Source organism: Branchiostoma floridae, chromosome 19 (genome assembly GCF_000003815.2).
Source record: "Branchiostoma floridae strain S238N-H82 chromosome 19, Bfl_VNyyK, whole genome shotgun sequence".
Taxonomy (NCBI): Eukaryota; Metazoa; Chordata; class Leptocardii; order Amphioxiformes; family Branchiostomatidae; genus Branchiostoma; species Branchiostoma floridae.
In genome coordinates, this window is record NC_049997.1 from 9,233,890 (window position 1) to 9,253,658 (window position 19,769).

General features: G+C 41.7%; 1 protein-coding gene across 1 annotated transcript; it reads left to right on the forward strand.

Moving 5' to 3' along the window:
- The first annotated feature begins 817 nt into the window (after positions 1 to 817).
- Positions 818 to 16,772, forward strand: LOC118406420 (sodium/glucose cotransporter 4-like). Its single transcript, XM_035806462.1, has 14 exons — positions 818 to 951; positions 2,112 to 2,183; positions 2,546 to 2,650; positions 3,205 to 3,369; positions 5,215 to 5,320; positions 5,685 to 5,765; positions 5,968 to 6,176; positions 6,579 to 6,714; positions 8,033 to 8,140; positions 9,224 to 9,374; positions 9,844 to 10,012; positions 10,717 to 10,932; positions 11,280 to 11,457; positions 15,951 to 16,772. Exons 1-14 carry the CDS (start codon positions 871 to 873, stop codon positions 16,133 to 16,135), a joined length of 1,962 nt encoding a protein of 653 aa, XP_035662355.1. The 5' UTR covers positions 818 to 870; the 3' UTR covers positions 16,136 to 16,772.
- The last annotated feature ends 2,997 nt before the right edge of the window (positions 16,773 to 19,769 follow it).

Sequence of the window (19,769 nt, forward strand, 5' to 3'; positions counted from 1 at the left end):
GGTGTCGCAAATCTCTTGCACTTCGTATTGTTTTGGATTCATTGAATGAGATGCACGCATTGCAAATAACGTTATATTTTGTCTTTGTGGTCCAGATTTGCATCAATTTATCCGTTCTAAGCTAGCATACAAGATAAGTTGTAAGCATTTTTCTTTGTTAACGCGGTTAGGTTGTTGAAATTTAGATTTTCTATCATTGTTGATGTTAAGTTACGAAGAGTTTTCCAGTACGCATCATAGATACCATACTGAGATAAAACAAAAGGCATCTATCGACGGCTTTCTAGAAATAGCAACCTCTAGCGGAACATACCTAAACTGCACGTCACATCCATTCACTGATTTGACCAAGCCTTGTTTTAGTTAATCATTTACAAGGTTCAGTTGACATTGTCCAAACAAACTAGAATCTGCAGCCAACGATCAACACCTGACCTCCCAGTGACCCTTGAACTCAGATCGCAGTTGTCAGAGAAAGGGGCGGACCTCAAAGAACTGCGTGGGGTTCGTCGTTTTAAGGAAGAAAGGACGATATGAAAAATAAAATGAACATTGAAGAGGCTTCTCCAAAGACTCTAGCCTCTGTAAGAACGAAATGCTAACGATAGAGTAAAGTAACACTTACATTTAAACTTACGTTGGTGCCTTGTACGTGAAACTATATAGACTTGTGGACACACAAAAATCACAATGCAGAATCATTCTTGAACATGGGCTGCTCCAATATTTACAGACCCCAACCACCAGGGTTCTAGCTGACCTGAAATGAACCGTCCCTAGATGCGAACTTTTACCCCTGTCATCCAGCCCACAGTTTTTGGCGGTTAGCTTCTAGAGGAACGCAGAAACTCTGTCGTATGTACCACCACCATGGCGGGAGTTCAGATCGAGGTGGCCGACATTATCATCATAGTACTGTACTTCATACTGGTTCTTGCAGTCGGACTATGGGTGAGTTAAGGCTCTTTTGACATCTCTGCGCCTTTCTTCTCGAGAAAGAGGTGTACTGGGGCGTGGTATGTCTCTCTTCAGTCGTACAGAGCTGTAAAGCTGCGACACTTGTAGCTACATCGTCCCTTGTACATCGTACACATAATTTGTGACACACGGTAACTGGGAGTCACATTCATCGTTGAAAGACCGTTAACGTTGTACTATTTGATGCATGGGTGTGATAGGATTTCCAGCATAAAAGAGCCAATCGCCGATAAGACAGACTTTTCCGTACCTAGACAGCTCAAAATTCCACACGACACGTGCGCGATTATCGCAATAATGCCTTCAGTTTGTGATCGTACGAAGTACCACAAATGTGGCTTAAACTATACCCTAACATGCAAGTGTATAACAACTTGTTATCATAAACGATGTTCATATTGTGGGTATGGCTAGCCCAATAGAAAGATTGATGATTCAGCACATCTGGTCCTTGTTGTTGAGAGGTAACACGCCTAGGACACTCCCCTTTCTGTCAACTTCTGTCAACTATCACAAACAAACGCGACCTTTTCGAGAGCACGCTACAACAGAGCAAGGCCGTGGTCAGAGTCCTGTTTTATTAGTTAGAGCTAAAGGTGGTATCTCACTGTCCTTGGGGCACGGCACAGCAGGGTTCAAAAGATTACTCAACGAATTTCAGAAAGAAAGAATGAATTTACTTATGTTTTGTGTATTTTGTTGTCTTCTAAGTCATACTGTTACGTATTACGCAATATCTAGATTATTAAAGAATCGGCGAAAATAACACAACAGTGCCGCAGTAAACGAACCCCGCAGTGTCGCACAGGTGCCCCAAGTACAGTGAGATACCATCTACAGTTAGAGCTAACGCTATTAAACATTGCAGGAGTTGTAAAGATTTGCCATGACTTAAACAATTTGTTAAGCTAAGTTTGATTTTCAAAAGACTCGAAAGTGAATGACATTCATCTTGGCCTCCACCTTGTTCGCCGCTAGCATGAGTTTGTTCCCAGATGGCAGATTTAAAGATCGAAAAACTGACCGCATTCCGCCCAACCCCACAGGTTTGTAACAGCTTTTCCAGACCAGTTCTAGTGTGTGTTTTTTTTTCCTGACTACAATTTGTACAAATCATTACGCTTTGTTTCTAGTCGATGTGGCGGTCCAACCGAGGCAGTGTCAAAGGGTACTTCCTGGCGGGAAAGAACATGTGGTGGTTTCCGGTAAGTCACGTGACCTCAGAAGTTATCGTCATCATCGGATGATACTCGTTTTGAGAACAAAAACATGTATCTTAAGATAAAATATATTCAACTATTTTGTGTTGTACTATGCATTTTTGACTTCTAAACCCTATGGTGGTTATCAAAAGACATATAAATCATTGTATACCACTGGGATGATTTAGATTTAGATGTATTGAAATTGCAGACAATGCGCAATACAACTCAGGCAGCTAAGTCGATATTGGGTGCCAACACATACATTTACACTTTTCATAGAATACACATTATTAACTCAAATGGTTAACGTATACTTCAAAAGACAAACCTTTTTGAGTAGAATATGTTTGTTTTCATTTCAGGTTGGAGCGTCTCTGTTTGCCAGTAACATCGGCAGTGAACACTTTGTGGGACTGGCCGGGACCGGAGCGGCGGCTGGGATCGCTGTGGGACAGTACGAGTGGAACGTAAGAACTTTATCGTCCATATCATTTTCATGCATGTAGTCTATGAGAAAACGTGCATTTAAAGCAGTTTTAGACCGACAGAAAGCCTGTATGTCTTTTTCTCCATCAGTCGCAGCGAGCCATTTTAGTTCACCGTTAATCATAGCTGGCCAGTTCTGATTCAACGTTAAGGATCGTTAAGCGTTTTTCAAAGTCACAATAGAGCATCCGGTTGTGTTGGTACTCCCACAAACTAAAGTTTATTTTTGCCGGTTATACATGTAAGATGAGTACAATGGAACAATTCAACTAAACTGTCTAAACTGACGAACATATACACTTGTGCATTACGCTGTTTGACTCCATTTATTTAGGATTCATAAAGTATTCTTTTTCTAGTCCCTGTTTATCGTCCTCCTACTCGGCTGGGCGTTCATGCCCATCTACATATCGGCAGGAGTCTACACCATGCCAGAGTACCCCAAATCTCACTTTGTAAAGTAACAGATAAGATAGATGATTGCTATAATTCACCCTGTATCATCAGAATATTCTGCTCTTGTTTTATCTACTAGTCCCTGTTTATCGTCCTCCTGCTGGGCTGGGCGTTCGTGCCCATCTACATCTCGGCGGGAGTGTACACCATGCCCGAGTACCTCACGCGCCGGTTCGGTGGACAGCGGCTCCGGACTTACCTCGCCACCCTGTCTCTGTTCCTCTATATCTTCACTAAGATATCGGTAAGAACATTAACTTGGACAATATAGCTTGGATACAAAAGGTATAGGATAATATAACTGTACTTCTCGTCATTTATTCTTGTGTAGGTTTTCACGTTATCTGAGTGACACTCTACTCTACTAGTCGTCCATTTAAAACGGAACCCGGCCGGGCAGTTTGTGTGAAGTATGGCATAAAAGACATCAAACACACAAGACGTAAAACAAATTAATCATTAGCAAGGTTTGTGTATATTTCTTGATATACACTTTTGTTTCTCATCCTAGCAAACAGTCCGGTCGGGCACCGGTTTGGAAATGGCACCCTAGCATTAAAAATCGTACTATTCCAACAACACATTTACCTACAATGAAATACATACTATAACAGTTACGTCCCTCTTCCCATATAGCACTATGTATGTATCCTTTGCTGTAATTATAAAGCAGAATGTAAACCACTAAAAAACCTTGTGAGGGGTTTCTTACGACTATTATAGACAACTAGAGTTCGGCGATCTCATACCTCCATGAAATATTGATTGTTTTTGTCGATTTTATGTTTGTTGATGATGATTAGTATGTAATGATATTCGTGTTATTTCTACTATTTGTGTCGGTAGTTATCACTTGGGCACTATGGTAACATGCAACAGGTGTGGAGAATCTTTATGATGTTTATATTATCACGTTATGATAGTACTGGCAACTTGCAAGGTAGAGAGTATGTTTCAGAATTCATAACAAATAACTGCGACACATCAGGATACAAACACATATTCAACACAAGCCACCGTGCACAAGCAATAAGACACAAAATGTCCATCAACCAATACCCACATATAGGTTACGGGGACAGGTTTATGCCAGATATATAATAATCCAAGTACATATCAACACAACATCAGCGTAACGCCACGTGGAGCACGAAAAATCTAACAGCACAAACGAAGTATAACACACCAGGTCCCCAAAGGCACAAGTGGATAAATACAAAGTTAATTATCATATTCAAATTGTCCAGGATCGGCAAACAGTTTCTCTAAGGAGTCAACTGTTACAGATACCCTAACCAGTTGCTATATGACGTCAACTGTCCAGATAAGGTAATACCAAACACATCCACATAATAGATATGTAATAAAACCGAGTACATACTAACAAAACTTCAGCGTGACGCAAGGTGGACCACATAACATCTAACAGCACAAAAGAAATATAATACAGCATGTCCCTAAACGAACAAGTACATAAATACAATTTATTATCACTTTCAATAAGCTGATTAACAAAGAGGAAAACCACGATGCCTGTTCCAATATATTGCAGATATAGGGGTGATTTCTTATATCATTACATCGATTATATCAACAGATACGGGGTCCAAAATCTAATCACTTCCAGCTATCATCACACCCCACCGACACATCAAGTATGAAACCAATCCACCCAGCCGTTCTTGAGTCGAGGCTATCGTTTCCCCCAAACAGTTGTTGTCAACTGATCCCAAAAAAACATATGTTCATAGCTATCACTGGCGAAACAAATCACCTCAGCACCTGCTTGGAGCTAAGCCCATTAACAAACACTTAAAGCACGATGCCTGTCCCAATATATCGCAGATATAGGGGTGATTTCTGATATTATATTACATAGATTATAACGACAGATACGGCGCCCAAAATCTCATCGATTCGAGCTTTCATCACACCCCACCAACACAACAAGTATGAAACCAATCCATCCAGCCGTTCTTGAGTAATCATCTACACAGACAGAGACACATAACAGAAAATATAACCTCCATTCCATGACATTTCATGGAGGTAATAATGACTAACCTTTCGTTAATGAACCCACTGACAGGTGAACATGTACGCAGGCGCAGTGTTCGTCCAACAGGCTCTGGACTGGGACCAGTATCTGTCAATCATTGTTCTACTGGCGGTCACGGCTGTGTATACTATACTGGGTCTGTATTCATAATAACCATATCTCGGTCCTCTCTATTTCATATACTGCTTTCATTTTCATATTCAACCATTCGTTATTCATATTAAAAAGTGTAGGTATAAGGTGTCCTTTTATTCCTGTATCTTTAATCATCTCTTGAATAAACAGTTTCCCCACCGTCACATCCAATTACTTTTGTAGTTAGCGATGGGCCATTCGCTTTAATGTACAGTTTTCTGTCATTGAAGGTGCTTTGCATGAAGTGGTAGAGTTAGTATTGCAAGCAGAACTTTTGCAATGAAAGCAAGTCAGCACCAAGGACAGGCATGGTAATGATATTCATTGTATGTAATAGATCTATGTTGTAATGTTCTTTTTTTCAGGTGGTCTGAAAGCAGTTATCTACACCGACACGTTTCAAGTCGTGGTTATGGTCATCGGAGGGTTCATTCTCATGATTATAAGTAAGCATAACTGTTCAATTTATTTACAAAATTGGACTTAAGCTCCGATGTTAAAGAAAAAGACTATTACTGTTAGGAATAGAAAACTTGTATGCGTATTTATTTGTTCGACGATATCTGGAGTTGAATTTTTACGTCTAAAACTTTGCTGGTTAATAATATCAAAGAACAGTACTCAAAACTAAATGCTACGTTTTTAAAGGTTTTGTGGAAGTCGGTGGAATGACGGGTCTTGCGGAGAAGTACTTCGCAGCCATCCCCGTGACGAACAACACGGCCCTGGCGGCGTGCGGCGCGCCTAAAGCCGACGCCTTCCACCTGTTCCGCCCGGCGGACGACATGCACCTGCCGTGGCCTGGCGCCCTGCTCGGCATCACCGCACTGGCCATCTGGTACTGGTGCACGGACCAGGTAAGTAAACGAATAAACAAACTAATAGCAAGCAAATAGCAAACAAGAAATCATACTTTTGTGGGAGTTTGTTGCTTTGAATTTCTTGCAAATTCTGTCAATGCCTTTTTCTGCATCGCTGTGGCCTTTGAACCCGGGTCAAGCCTGGTGGCACCAACTTTGGACAAGGGTCAAACCATCTTTTAATTTCTGCAAGTCTCTGGTTACACCATTTTCCGCCTCATATGATGATCCTGCCACTCTGCAATATTCAGATAACTACAAATATGCATTAAACTAACAGTACCTCTGTTTTCACGGAGGTAATAAACAGGTCTTTTCACCAAGCAGGCAACATGCACCTGTCTTACGCAGGAAATACAAAATGATTATACGCAAAATACATCTCCGTGTTTTCCGTAGGTAATTGTCCAACGTTCCCTGTCAGCTAAGAACATCCACCACGCCAAGGCCGGCAGTATCGTCTGCGGTTACCTGAAGATCCTCCCTGTCTTCATGATGGTGTTTCCCGGCATGATCAGCAGGGCCTTGTACCCAGGTTAGTGGAAATAATCTCTCAACATTTTAGTATGTGGGGAAGGACAACCTCAAGCCAACCGTTCACACTTACGCCACATCTTCAGAAACGACGCGTACGCTGGAGCCGCATGTTCCCCGTTTAGGAACTTTATTCGAACACCAACACACAACAAACAAATCTCTCAACATTTTGTTATGTCGTGTTTCTTAGTATCAAAATGTGTCTAAACATCACGGATACCTAGTACCTCTTCCTCTTCTTCTGATTCGAAGTACCTCCAAATTACCACATCAGGTGCAAAGTATGAGGGAATAAGGGAAGGATCAGGGCTAAGGCTTGCAGGCGTACAGCCTGGCTCTGAACGACTGGGGCTGTTGCTACTGACCCAGGCAGGCGGTTCCACTGAGGGATTGGTCGGAGGAGCATATTTGTATGTGTTGGTACTAGTGGTGATGGGTATAAGACGAAACTTGAACATGTCACTCCCTGGGGTGCGCCCCTGGGCTGTATTTAGTATACTGTCTGTTTGGATGTTGTTGATCTGGTTTTACATACTAACTTAAAAAGGGTAGTGAGGCTATGGGCTACATGTACAGTGTAGGTGGAAAAGACGTCGGTTGATGAACCATTTGAGGGCTATTTTATAGGGCCTTCACACGGAAATCGAATTAGGAGGAATCAAGCCGAACCAGCCGGAATGAAGTATTTGCAAACTTCGTGTCACATTCGGGGCCATTCGGGTGGGAATTCCAAATGGGCGCCTTAAATCCCCTTCGCACGAGAAGGAATGAGCCAGAATGCCGTCAGAATGAAAATTCTTGTCTATTCCTGTGAATTCGTAGTGCATTCTAGACATTCTTACGGCATTCGAAATATTCTTTCGGCCACATTCTGGCAGGATTCGAGGTGGCTTGCCGTTTCGGTTCTCCATCGAATGAGATAAGAATGTTTCGAATAATGTTAGAATGCCGTAGAATGCGGTCAGACTGCAGTTAGAATAGTTAGAATACACTTAGAATCCACTGCGAATGCCATTCGATATTTCTCCACTTCGAATGCACCTCGACAGTTTTTAACATGTCAAAAACTTTCGAGTCAGCCAAAAGAACGGGGACGAATATCTCGAATGCAGTAAGAATGTTTAGAATACAGTACGAATTGCGAGGAATTGCCACGAATAGAAAAAAAATTCATTCGGACGGCATTCCGGCTCATTCGTGCTCTCGTGTGGAGGGGGCTTTAGATGTTGTTTAAATGTTGGCAGAAGAATAATGTCCTTTGCCTTGCTGCCTAAATTAGATTTATAAAATTCATAACATCTTCTCGCCCTGCCCAGATGAGGTAGCCTGTGTGGACCCTGCCAAGTGTATGGAGGTGTGCAGAAACCCTGTCGGCTGTTCCAACATCGCTTATCCAAAACTCGTCATCGAACTCATGCCCACAGGTCAGTGTTTTTATAGAGTTCCATGTTAAGTGAATACTCAACTGCAGTTTGATTAGTATCTGTATGGAGGCGCTGATGTAACAAATCAAAGTACATTTGTTTAACTCTCATTGCATTTAGCGCGTTCACAATCGCTGTAGACCGTCCTACGATATAGCCTGGAATCCAGCCGTATTGTGCTTTGGTCGCTCCCCTGAGGTACGCTTCCTGCCAATACGACTGGCCTTCGTTACCATTCGAACGATCGGCATTTGAATATTCGCAGAGATTTTATGCGAGATTTCTGATTGGCTGAATTATGGATGGTTCAAGCGCTCGTTCGAACAAGCGTTCCAGTATCATCAACAGGGCCACGCGTCAGACGTTCATAATGCCTAAACTACTTAGCAAATTACCCGGAATTTCTTCACTAAACGATCAAACAAAGACCTTAGAGGCTTTTCTCAACGGAAAGGATGTTTGAATAGCACTCTTGCCAACCGAGTATGGCAAGAGTTTGACTTATCAGATCGTTCCAATAGTCTCGAAGAAGATGGGTCGTTGATGATAATAGAACGCCTGTGCTTGAACCAGCTAAACAGAAATCTCGCATAAAATCTCTGCGAATATTCAAATGCCGATCGTTCGAATGGTAACGAAGGCCAGACGTATTGGCAGGAAGCGTACCTCAGGGGAGCGACCAAAGCACAATACGGCTGGATTCCAGGCTACCTACGATATTGATGTTGTAGAATTTTCAAGCAACATATGTATGCACCGAAGAATCTAAGACGACCCTTTCCATAACAAAACTGCGGAATCTTACACGAGACATGCACAACCATCCCTAACATGTCTTTACTCTGCGGTCATACGCCAGTTGTGCGACGAATGTGACCCCTTACATACAACTTTGCCATTTCACCAACATAGCTGGTGTGGTACACCGAAGGGCGGTTATACCAGCTGCAAAGTACCGTACAACTTGAGAGGTCCTGACGGAGAGGAGCAAGGGGCCAGTCTAAGCACTTAGGCAGGCAGGCAGAAAGATACAGATATACAGATTTTTTTTTCAATATTTCCACGTCTACTCTTCTGTCTCAGGTCTCCGTGGACTGATGCTGGCTGTTATGATGGCGGCTCTGATGAGTTCATTGACCTCCATCTTTAACAGCGGCAGTGCCGTCTTCACCATAGACATCTGGAAACGAGTCAGGAAACAGGCGTCCGAGAGGGAGCTCATGTTGGTCGGCAGGTGTGTAGATATATTTGTACTACTTCTCTGAAAGGATGTCCCTGTAGCCCAACTGGTAGCAGGCTCATAATAAGAGAGAGAGAGAGAGAGAGAGAGAGAGAGAGAGAGAGAGAGAGAGAGAGAGAGAGAGACGGGGAGATGGGGAGATGGGGAGATAGCAAGAGAGGGGGAGAGATAGAGAGATAGAGACAAAGAGAAAATAGCCTATCAGTTCCTGTATCCTACTTATCTCCGAATCCCTCATTAAGTGAATCCAGACTGTAAGGCTCAGTTAGTCAGTACTACTTTATAATGAGTAACGTTACGTCCATGAAGGTGAGATACGCGAAATAGCAGTTTCTCGTGCAACTGTACACGATTTTAGAAACCGTTGTTTCAGGTACCATCCATTAGCTTTCATCAGTGGCACTAAGTAACATTCTCACAAGATATATCTCACAACATGGACCCCTCTATCCACTATCCCAAGACTGCTGGTGCTAGTGATGGTGGGAGTGAGTATCGTGTGGATCCCGATCCTACAGGGTGCGAAAGGAGCCCAGCTGTACCAGTACCTACAGCTCATCCAGGCCGTCATCGGCCCGCCTATCTGCTGCTGCTTCGTACTGGCCGTGGCATGGAAACGAATCAACGAGCCCGTAGGTTCAATGTTTGTCATGTCTTGTCAGGTTTATATGTATACCTTCACACAATCTAAGGCATTTGAGAGTTTATATGATAGGCAACACCTTTGGTCATTGATCCTGATGAAGACGACAGTGGTCGTTGAAAATTTGATATGTGTATTCCTTTCTGTCGTCTGAAGAAAGTTTAGCATTGTACTATGATTACTTACCAACACAGATGAGCTTCCATCATAGCAACACATTTCAGTTGGAGTTAAGTGCACTGCGCTTTTAGTGCCGCATGTACGATTTTAGGTGCAGGTGGATCGTATCCTTGAAGTTGATAGTGTCTGTAGTTTGTGTTCAGTCGAATGGTTTTCCTTCACATGAATGTTGCAAATGGTTCTGTTTGTGTGATGGCAAATTCAGCACCAAGGACAGGGCACATGATCACTGCATTTCGTCTGCCAGCTGGTTCCATACGAGTACGCTTTAACCCTCTGTCTCGTGACATAGACACGGGAAATGGGCAGCAATTTATCAAGAAGAGAAGCAGTTTGTTGTGTAACTGATAGATATAATAGATGGATATTTCTAAGGTTTGACACTTGTGTTGAAGATATAATTATGGTTATAGTAGCAGAGAAGAGCTACCACAGTGCCAGTCACCGCCTTACGGTTACCGAAAACTACAGACAAGGATCGGAATTACTACCTTGTACATTACTTTTCCCCAGGGCACGTTCTGGGGCCTGATGGCGGGCCTCGCTGTCGGACTCGTTCGTCTGATCATGGAGTTTGCCTACGGAGAACCCGGATGTGGGGAACCTGACCTTCGACCCGCCATCTTGTCCAAGGTTCACTTCCTGCACTGTGGGATCATCGTCTTCCTGGTGACCTTTATAGTAACGGTTGTTGTCAGCCTGCTGACTGAACCAATACCGGACGAAAAGGTAACATTTTGTTGATGAATTGATCATTCAGAAAACAACGTTGTATTTCTTTAACAAAAAGTAATCTTTTAAAGATCATAGACGCATCATGCCCATACACAAGGTAAAAACTTCTCAGCAAGATTTCGATCAGTCCTCTGACCCTTCTCAAGTTTATAGGACCTTAAGCCTTCGTCACGTGACCTGAACGGATGTATAACGTCAGGAACGGGTCAATGGTACATGGAAGTTGGTATCGGTCCCCGTCTCAGAAATTTTGTGGGTAATTCTGTTTAGTCAGTGTCAGAGCAATATATCGCGATCGGTTCCAACTAATTTTCTCCTTATACATTTCTTGTGTATCAAAGCTGGTTGGTTTGACGTGGTCGACTATGAGAAAAGAACAAGAGAAAGAAGCAGTAGAAGTCCCAACGGAACACTCTGATGATATCGAGAACCCGGATGAAAAGAACGAACTTCCGGATAACCCAGAAGAGGTCGAAAAGATGGAAGTCGATGAGAAGGCTGGTGGGAAGCAGGATGAAGGTAACTTTTACTACAACAGCATTGCATACCACCTTCCAAGTTCAATGTCAAGCAAGAAACAAAAGGCAAAATCTCAGCAAACCAAAACAATCCCGGACCGTCGTTGTGCATGTTTTGTAGTCTTGATGATAATATTTTAAGAATACCATTTGTTTGTTTCCAAAACAAATTCACTTAGTGTAATCTTAAGAAACTATAACAAGGAGAATACTCCGATATTGAATCATCAAAATATTTACGAAAAGCTAAGTGGCAAAGGGAACTCTACACTGGCAGAAGTACCTCTCTTCTTCGCTAGTCGTCGCTTCACTAGGGCGAACCCGCAATATAACGTTTCATATTGGTGCCTGAATTCGCAAGGTCAGGAATGCCACTGTTACAATTGTTGATTACAAACCAACCTCATTACTGTAACTTATCAAGCACGTCGAACCAGACTTGACATGGGGGTAAGGCCACAGCAAGTAAAGTTTATGGATGACATCGTACCAAGAATTTAAATCTAATGCGAGAGCTCGAAAAAAGATGGGTAGAAATTAATAAGACACCTAATGTTTTTCTGAACAAACACCACAATAAACAGTTAACACCACAAACAAACAAATGTAAGCGAAACATACAGTATCAAAGCGAAGTCTTTTATTCCCGTATTCAAGATAGAAGTGCCCAATGTGACACTCGTGTGGTGGTATATATTATCACTTAGCATGTAATCACTTAGCAAGTTGACAACAAAACTTAGATCTGCCACATGTATACAAGTACAATCAAGGTTATCACACGACATATCTTTCCATGCATAGCCTGTATTTTCTTGTCACGTTGACCATCTCTTGAGGGAAAATGCCTTTTACTTTTCGATCAGAAGAAAACCATACATAACTTTACTAGCTGTTGCCTTATCGCACTTGACCATCACCAGTGTAGGAAGTCGAAAGGAAACAGATGTGGACAATTTCCTCTCAGACACTAACCGCTGAGAGGTAACAGTCGTCAGGATATAATTAATTTCCACGTCCTTGTGGTCGAGTTCACAGTTCCAAGACATCTTGGCGGCGGTTCTTGTCCTTAAAGGTGTCACTGGAAGTCCTCAAGACGTAATTGACTTAGCACTGTTGTAGGGTCAAGGTAGCAACAGCGAGAGGTCGTGCCGAAAAACGCCTGGTCCCAAACTAATTGTTATAAATTTATATAAAGCACAGCTGCATTGAGGTGTGCGTTACCGAAAGATTTACGGATTTGAGCTAATGACTGCATGTAACGAGAATACGTGTCTGGAAATAATGTTCCACTGTAGCTAATTGACAAACTGTGCTAAAACCTTAAGGTGGCGGTATCTCACTACACTTGGGGCACCGGTGCGGCACTGCGGGGTTCGAAAGATTACTAGACGAATTTCAGAGTTAAAGAACGAATTTTCTTACGTTTTGTGAATTTTGTTGTCTTCTAAGTTTTGTGAATTTTCTTGTCTTCTAAGTCACTACTTTTACGTATAACGCAATATCTAAATTATCTAAAAAAAATCAGCGAAAATAACACAACAGTGCCGCAGTGAACGAACCCCAAGTGCAGTGAGATATCACCTTTACTCATCAAGTCGACGAAGAAACATTAGAATCTTTCCCAACGTACTAAATTTCGTCATTTGGTTTTTCCACAGTACGCTATAGATGCTTTTAATCTCTGTTGAGCTAAGTTTATCAAATCTATATCTTCATAAGACCTTGTTGGCGCCCGAAACGATCATATAGTAGCTATTTTTTGTGGTTTTATGTGTAATTTCAGACCTCTGGTAGATATCACTATTTCCGCACCCGTAGGTTCCATTTATACACCAAGGATTAGCTAGATAGAACAAGACTCACGGGTCAAGACTAAAGACCAAAACCCTGTAACAGAATCTGTTCCACCGAGTTTAGACGAGGACAAGCACAGAGACGCTACTATGATAATACTACAGGCTTTCATAACGACTTCCTTGGCAAGGATATGCTATTAAGTCCCATACCACTGAAAAACAGCGTTTTGAGCTCACTCAACTCAAGCAAGGTATTGAAAGGTGCTTAAACAAACTTTCCAACGTTTTCTTACGCCTTTGCAATCTATGTTTGGTACCACAACACTCCCCACGCCCCAATAACGCCCAAGTACATGTGGCCTGTGGTATCGAGTCAGTTGCAACTCAGTATGACGTTTACTACTGCAAATATATAGCAGTCTATTAAGACTTAACAAGATTTTACTTCACGATAAAACGTACAAATGACAATTTACTTGACATTATTGCTGAATGTTTAGATTTTACCCTGATTTCGCTAACGAGGTAACATGATTCTTAAGTTTTATTTGCAATCCAAGAAGATGTTGGATAATGCGAAGACAAAACAAAGAATTTCAAACGTAATCGAAACTACCCTGGACATTAAAATAGTATTATCGGGATATCAATCTTGACATTTAAGGATTTTATGAGTTTATCTTACTTTAGTTTTCTACTTCAACCTAGGAAAGAACCTTGGCCTTTACGGGACACTGTATATCTTGTGTTTACGAAATAACTTTGTTCACACGTGGAAACTTTTGGGAAATGTTACAACGGAAGTCTGATTGAAATATAAGCTTTAATCGAACATTTTTTGGACCTTTGCCCATTGTGTATTTTCATCAAAGCACAGGAAGTAAAGGAAAGTGGGAGAGAAGGAGTTAGACAGTTAGAGTAACTTTATCGCTGAAAATCCGTTAGTTTCAACAGAAGTCTGATTGAAATATAAGCTTTAATTGAACATTCTTTGGCCTTTTGCCCATTGTGTACTTTCAACATAGCACAGGAAGTAAAGCAGTGTGGGAGAGAAAAAGGTGGGTAGTTAGTACAACTTTATCGCTAACTGTAAATCCGTTAGTTTGGGAAGTCATCTGTTTATGTGGCCCTCTTCCAATTCTATAATTTGAACAGCTTGCGACATCTTTCAATCTAATACACTCTGGTATAATGTCTTCTACAAATACAATAAAGGCTACAATCGAAATTTACAATATGGGTCATTGCCAATATCATTTTTAAAAGCTTGTACATGTACACCTCTACTGAATCTGGATGCGTTGAACGGGTATTATCCAAGAGGTTACGGAGTTTAAGCGTCCTAGACTCCTTACATCACAAGTATTCAAACTATAAAGAAACCGCCACAAAATTGAGTAGACTTCTTCTTTAATATAATAGTCTACCGCTCACTTAGACTATTTAAATTGCCAGAAGCATGTTTTGGGGTCACGTACAATTCTTCCTGTCAGAGGATTAGGACCAAGGCTTTGGAGCTAATTAGAAAGGCACGTAGTCTTAATTATCGAATTTGAGACTTTCTGTACTCATGGTGTATCTCTGACCTTGTTGCATCACTCGCCTACGGTTCTGTGTCAAATTTTCCCGTTATTTTGTCTATCATTGGAAGAACAGGCAGGAAAACGAAAGCTTTGTGGTAAGGTTTCTTTTCCGCTCAAGTGTGATAAATATGTAGTCTTCATTGATGAATTTGAAACTTTCTGTACTCGTGATATACCACTGACCTTGTTGTGTCACAGGCCTACGGTTCTGTGTCAAATTTTCAGTTATTTTGTCTATCATCAGAAGAACAGACAGGAAAACGAAAGCTTTGTGGTTAGGTTTCTTTTCCGCCCAAGTATGATAAGTATGTAGTTTAATTGCTGAATTTTAAACTTTCTGTACTAATGATATATCACTGACCTTGATGTTTTACTCGCCTACGGTTCGGTGTCAATTTTTTCAGTTATTTTGTCTATCATTAGTAGTTCAGGCAGGAAAACGAAAGCTTTGCGGTAAGGTTTCTTTTCCGCTGAAGTGTGATATGGGAGGACTTGTCCAATTAGCCTTAATTCTAAACGGAAAGAACTGTAGACGCGCTCCAAGGGCAGGCCCTTAACAAGCTGTGTTAGCAGGCTGCAGTTAACCCCCAATCGGTGTCCGCTGCCTCTTAATACCATTAATGTTAGGAACTTATCTTGACCTTGAGTTCACCTTGTGGAGGAAAATGCCTGAAGGTCAGACTGCAAGTCACGAAATATTTCTTCAGAGAATGGTCAGGTGTGATTTTATTACCTCCGTGAAAATGGAGGTTTTTTTTAGGTTAGGGTGTTTGTTTGTTTGTCAGAGTATGAGTTCGTACAATGTACCTACTCAAATATATTGTTCAGTGGCAGGATGTGAGGTAACCAGAGACTGGCAGGATGGGGAGGTTGGTCTGTCCAATGATAGTCCCACATGCTTGGCCAAGGTCCAAAGTCCCACAGCAAACAGGAAAATGCCTAGACAAAATTAGAAAGAAATTCACAACAATGAATAAAACCAAAAAATATATATTTCCCGAACATATGAGATCTTCAATTTCTTAGACAGTTTTTATTTTTTACTTTTACTAAATACTAGGCATTTAGTTTATGTCTGATTCCATTTAATTTCATAACTCTAATGTTCACAGACGAAGCGCCTCCCAAGTGGCTTCGTGTGTACGACTTCATCTGTGGAACTACGTCATCAGAGGCTGACCAATCACAGCAGGCCTTGCCGTCCATCAAGGAGGACCCATTCTGGAGGAGGGTCCTAAACATCAACGCCATCGTGTGTGTGACTGTCGCTGTTTTCTTATTCGGATTCTTCTTCTAGTGTTTGATATTGACTCTTTTTTTTTTACTGTGGACCTGGTACTTAGATTATAAAAGCATATACGGATAGATATAGACTAGACGTTTTGTATCTTTTACGTTATCTTATCTGTGTTTCAGATAGATCTGACTAGATATTTTGTACGTTTTTATGTCATTGTATCTGTGTTTCTCCTGCAAATTAGCCTTCGGGCATGAGTTTGCAATTTAATACGTTTATTATTCAAACACATTAGAAAGAGGCAACGTAATACTTAGAAGTGTAACATAGTACATAGGACCGTATAGGTAACTACTTCGGTTTTTATGTATACTGTTGTGCATGTATAGACTTGAACGTTAAATTATTTCTTAGTCGATATAATTTGGTAGTATCGTAGCGTTAGCTACATGTAAACGATTGGAAAGAAATCTACCTCTCACTAAAGCATAGACTTACTTACGTTACTAAACAGACATGTAAAGTTTTACATTAGAGGTAACAAACAGTTGTAAAACTGTCTAGTATCACGTCGACGTGTATGGCAGAAATTACAAGTTGTGATAATTACTTTTATAGTTTGAAGATTTTACACTAACAAGAGAAACAGAAGATTTTATGTATCATCATCTTTTTTCATTAAAGAATTTAAAACTGTCTGGAGTCTTGCTTAGCTGCCTGTGTGTCGAGCCTGCGCAAGGCCCTCTTGGATGATATTCAATAATCTAACTGATATCAGCTGTAACATCATTTTAGAACGCCAAGATACAACAATACTCATGTGCAATGTGTAAAGAAACCTTCACCTATTTTAGATTAATCTGGTAATAAATCTTACTGCAAATTCGTCAGAGGCCAAGACCGCTCCGACGCCACGGGACAGCGGCTTTGGCTCTCGGTATGGGTCGGAACGAAGATCCGGAAGGCCGGATTTCTCGCTTGCTGTTGTAATACCATTCCAAAGTAGAAGCTTTGTGTATGCGCAATATGATTACGAAAAGAACAAGCTTGTTACATTGTCCCATTGTTGATTTTCTTCCGTTTCTCGGAAGCCTGTGGATCAGATATCCTTCAATTATAAAGTTTTTGTGTAGATTTGACGTGTGGTGTATTATATATATGCACACAAAGTACCCTCCGCTGGACGCATCGTCTTGCTCTTTTCTCCTCTTCTCCATAATTATTCCTGGCCTCCATAGCAGGTTCTGTGGGCCTTCTTTTTACTCATATTACACTTTTGCTGGCCATTTCTTTTATGTGCTGGGACGCTTGGACTGCTATGGAGGCTAGATTATGCCCTATGCTAGATTTACACGTGTAAATCTTATCTTCATTTTACTTGTCATCATTGTGATGTATTCATGTATAGGCGCGGTTACGGCCATCGCAGTACGTTACACGATTTTGATGCCGTACGAGTAAAGGTAAAATCAACCACTGCCAACAAAAACAGTCTTTTCCGTAACAAGACAGTCGAATTTTGCACGACAAGTTTAAAACTTTTTCAAGAATGCCCCCAGTTTGCGGTCGAACGACAATCGTACGATGCATGTGACAGACCCTGTGATGTGTATGTGTGTGAGAGAATACAGCCTATGGGTTATAGGAAGCGAACCCAGCATGACGTAGCGACCTCGAGCTCTGGCATGACCTCTAGCGGAAGAACACCCTCTTTGCAATTTAAGGCTTACATGTGTATGGTTACTCGTGACAATGAGACTGACATCATTACGTCATTATCTATGTATCTACTTCCAAAATATTTCATTCTTCGTTGCTGTGTTTGACTATATGCGTGTGTGTGTGTGTGTGTGTGTGTGTGAGAGAGAGAGAGAGAGAGAGAGAGTGTGTGTGTGAGTGTGTGTGTGTGTGTGTGTGTGTGTGTGTGTGTGTGTGTGTGCCTGTGTGTGAGTGTGTGTTTTGATTCGCTATAACTCGAGCTATTCTGAACATCTGAACTCTTTGCGATAAGAGAAAGACAAATCTGCAGTTAGAAGACTACATTCTTCCCCGTGGCGGGAATCTCTGTCTAGTCACATACCTGAGATGGTTCATGACATGATTGGTAGCAGGTTAGAACCTCCATAAAAACCATAAAAGTTTTATCCCCCTGATTATGGTCCCGACATGGCAATTGGAGTGCTAATTCGTGTCGTACGGTTTACGCAAGGGACGATCCGTTGGTGATCTGTATGTATGTAGTGCTAATCTAATTATTTTAGACTCTTTAAACGGCCATCTTTAAACGGGGATACGAGGATAGTAGAATTCGGCAAAAAAAAACGGGAAATTGGCCAGGGGAGTCAGTCCACGCTAAGGTTCTAACTTCTAGTAGAAAAACTTCCCTGGCAAATTATTCTCCCAATAACAGAAAGCTGATTAAAAGGCTATGGGACGAACGAACGAACAGCCAGCGTAGTCAGTCTGGTAGAGACTAGGTCATACTAGTTGTAGGTCGTCGCACGACTTTGATGTAAATTTTTCAAGTCTGTTGTGACAGAACGAACTCTGGTAAGGATCTAAGACAGTCTATTATGAAGGAAGACAGCTGAACTTGCAAGACACACTAGTGTGCAAGACATGACTTACTCTCATATTAACGGCCTCAGTTCAGTGGCGATCGCAGGACGCCGATGATCGTAAGAACATGTCGTCGATATCGGTCGCAAAGGGGCATTTCTGTCGGAAAATGTGCCGGATTTGTAGACCCATTGGTTATACATCTACTTACCTGCTTAGTTAGAGGCTGATATAAGATGGCAGTCTGTCGGAAGCCTTTAAACAACTTGCATGTTTTCAAACAGTTTTCTTCATGTGCCTGCTGTCACTCTTGCCCGTGATATTGACATAGAAGAAATATCATGTTCACTTTCTTCCATTTCATCCCATCATCATGGTTTGCTATGTCTGAAAGGTAAGGTAGTGTCAAAGCTATTAAACAGACACCCTGGCGAGACAGGAGTTTTTGTTTCACCGCAGGGAAGGACCCCAGAGGTCAGAGGTCAACTCATCACGTCGCAAATCTCGTCCGAAATCTCGGGCCGGTCGTCACGGTTCGTTACCACTTCACACCGGCTCGTTTTCGGACGCAGACAGACCCTGACAGGACCGGTCAAGATAACGTCCGGTATGTGCTCATGGTCAGTAGTGGTCACGCGTCAGGGCTTTAAGTACTTAGCACCATCACTGAACGATCTCCATATTTTAGAGCGCGGTCACATAGGTCGTGCGATCGTCGTGCGATTTTGATGCCATAGGATTTTCAACACAAGATCCAAAACAGCATTTTGTGTACCAAGGCAGTTGAACTTTGCAAGAGTCGTGGATTTTTGTCCTCCAAAATGCCTGAAGATAGCGATCGTATGACCTATGTGACAACGCCCTTGGAAACCCCTGTTTTAGTATAGTATAGGTTCAGCTCCTATACAGTTTGACAGCAAGTTGTCGACCCTTAGATTGTTATGCCTTTGAACGCAGGTAAATATTTGATAGGATTAGGAGGGGTTACTACTCATCGTTTATCGGTATTTTGATACATCTGCGGCCAATATGTCCCAATGGGAAACTAGAACGCGAGTAAAATAGGCACTGTAACTGTAACCTCAATAACAAGAAAACTTACCACGTAATTACTCTCCAAGCAGAGGTTAGGCTC

Coding starts and splice junctions, on each gene's coding strand:
- LOC118406420 (XM_035806462.1), top strand. CDS start 871: ATGGCGGGAGTTCAGATCGAGGTGGCCGACATTATCATCATAGTACTG. Junction 8,141..9,223: donor CATCGAACTCATGCCCACAG/GTCAGTGTTTTT, acceptor CTTCTGTCTCAG/GTCTCCGTGGACTGATGCTG. Junction 10,933..11,279: donor AACCAATACCGGACGAAAAG/GTAACATTTTGT, acceptor TGTGTATCAAAG/CTGGTTGGTTTGACGTGGTC.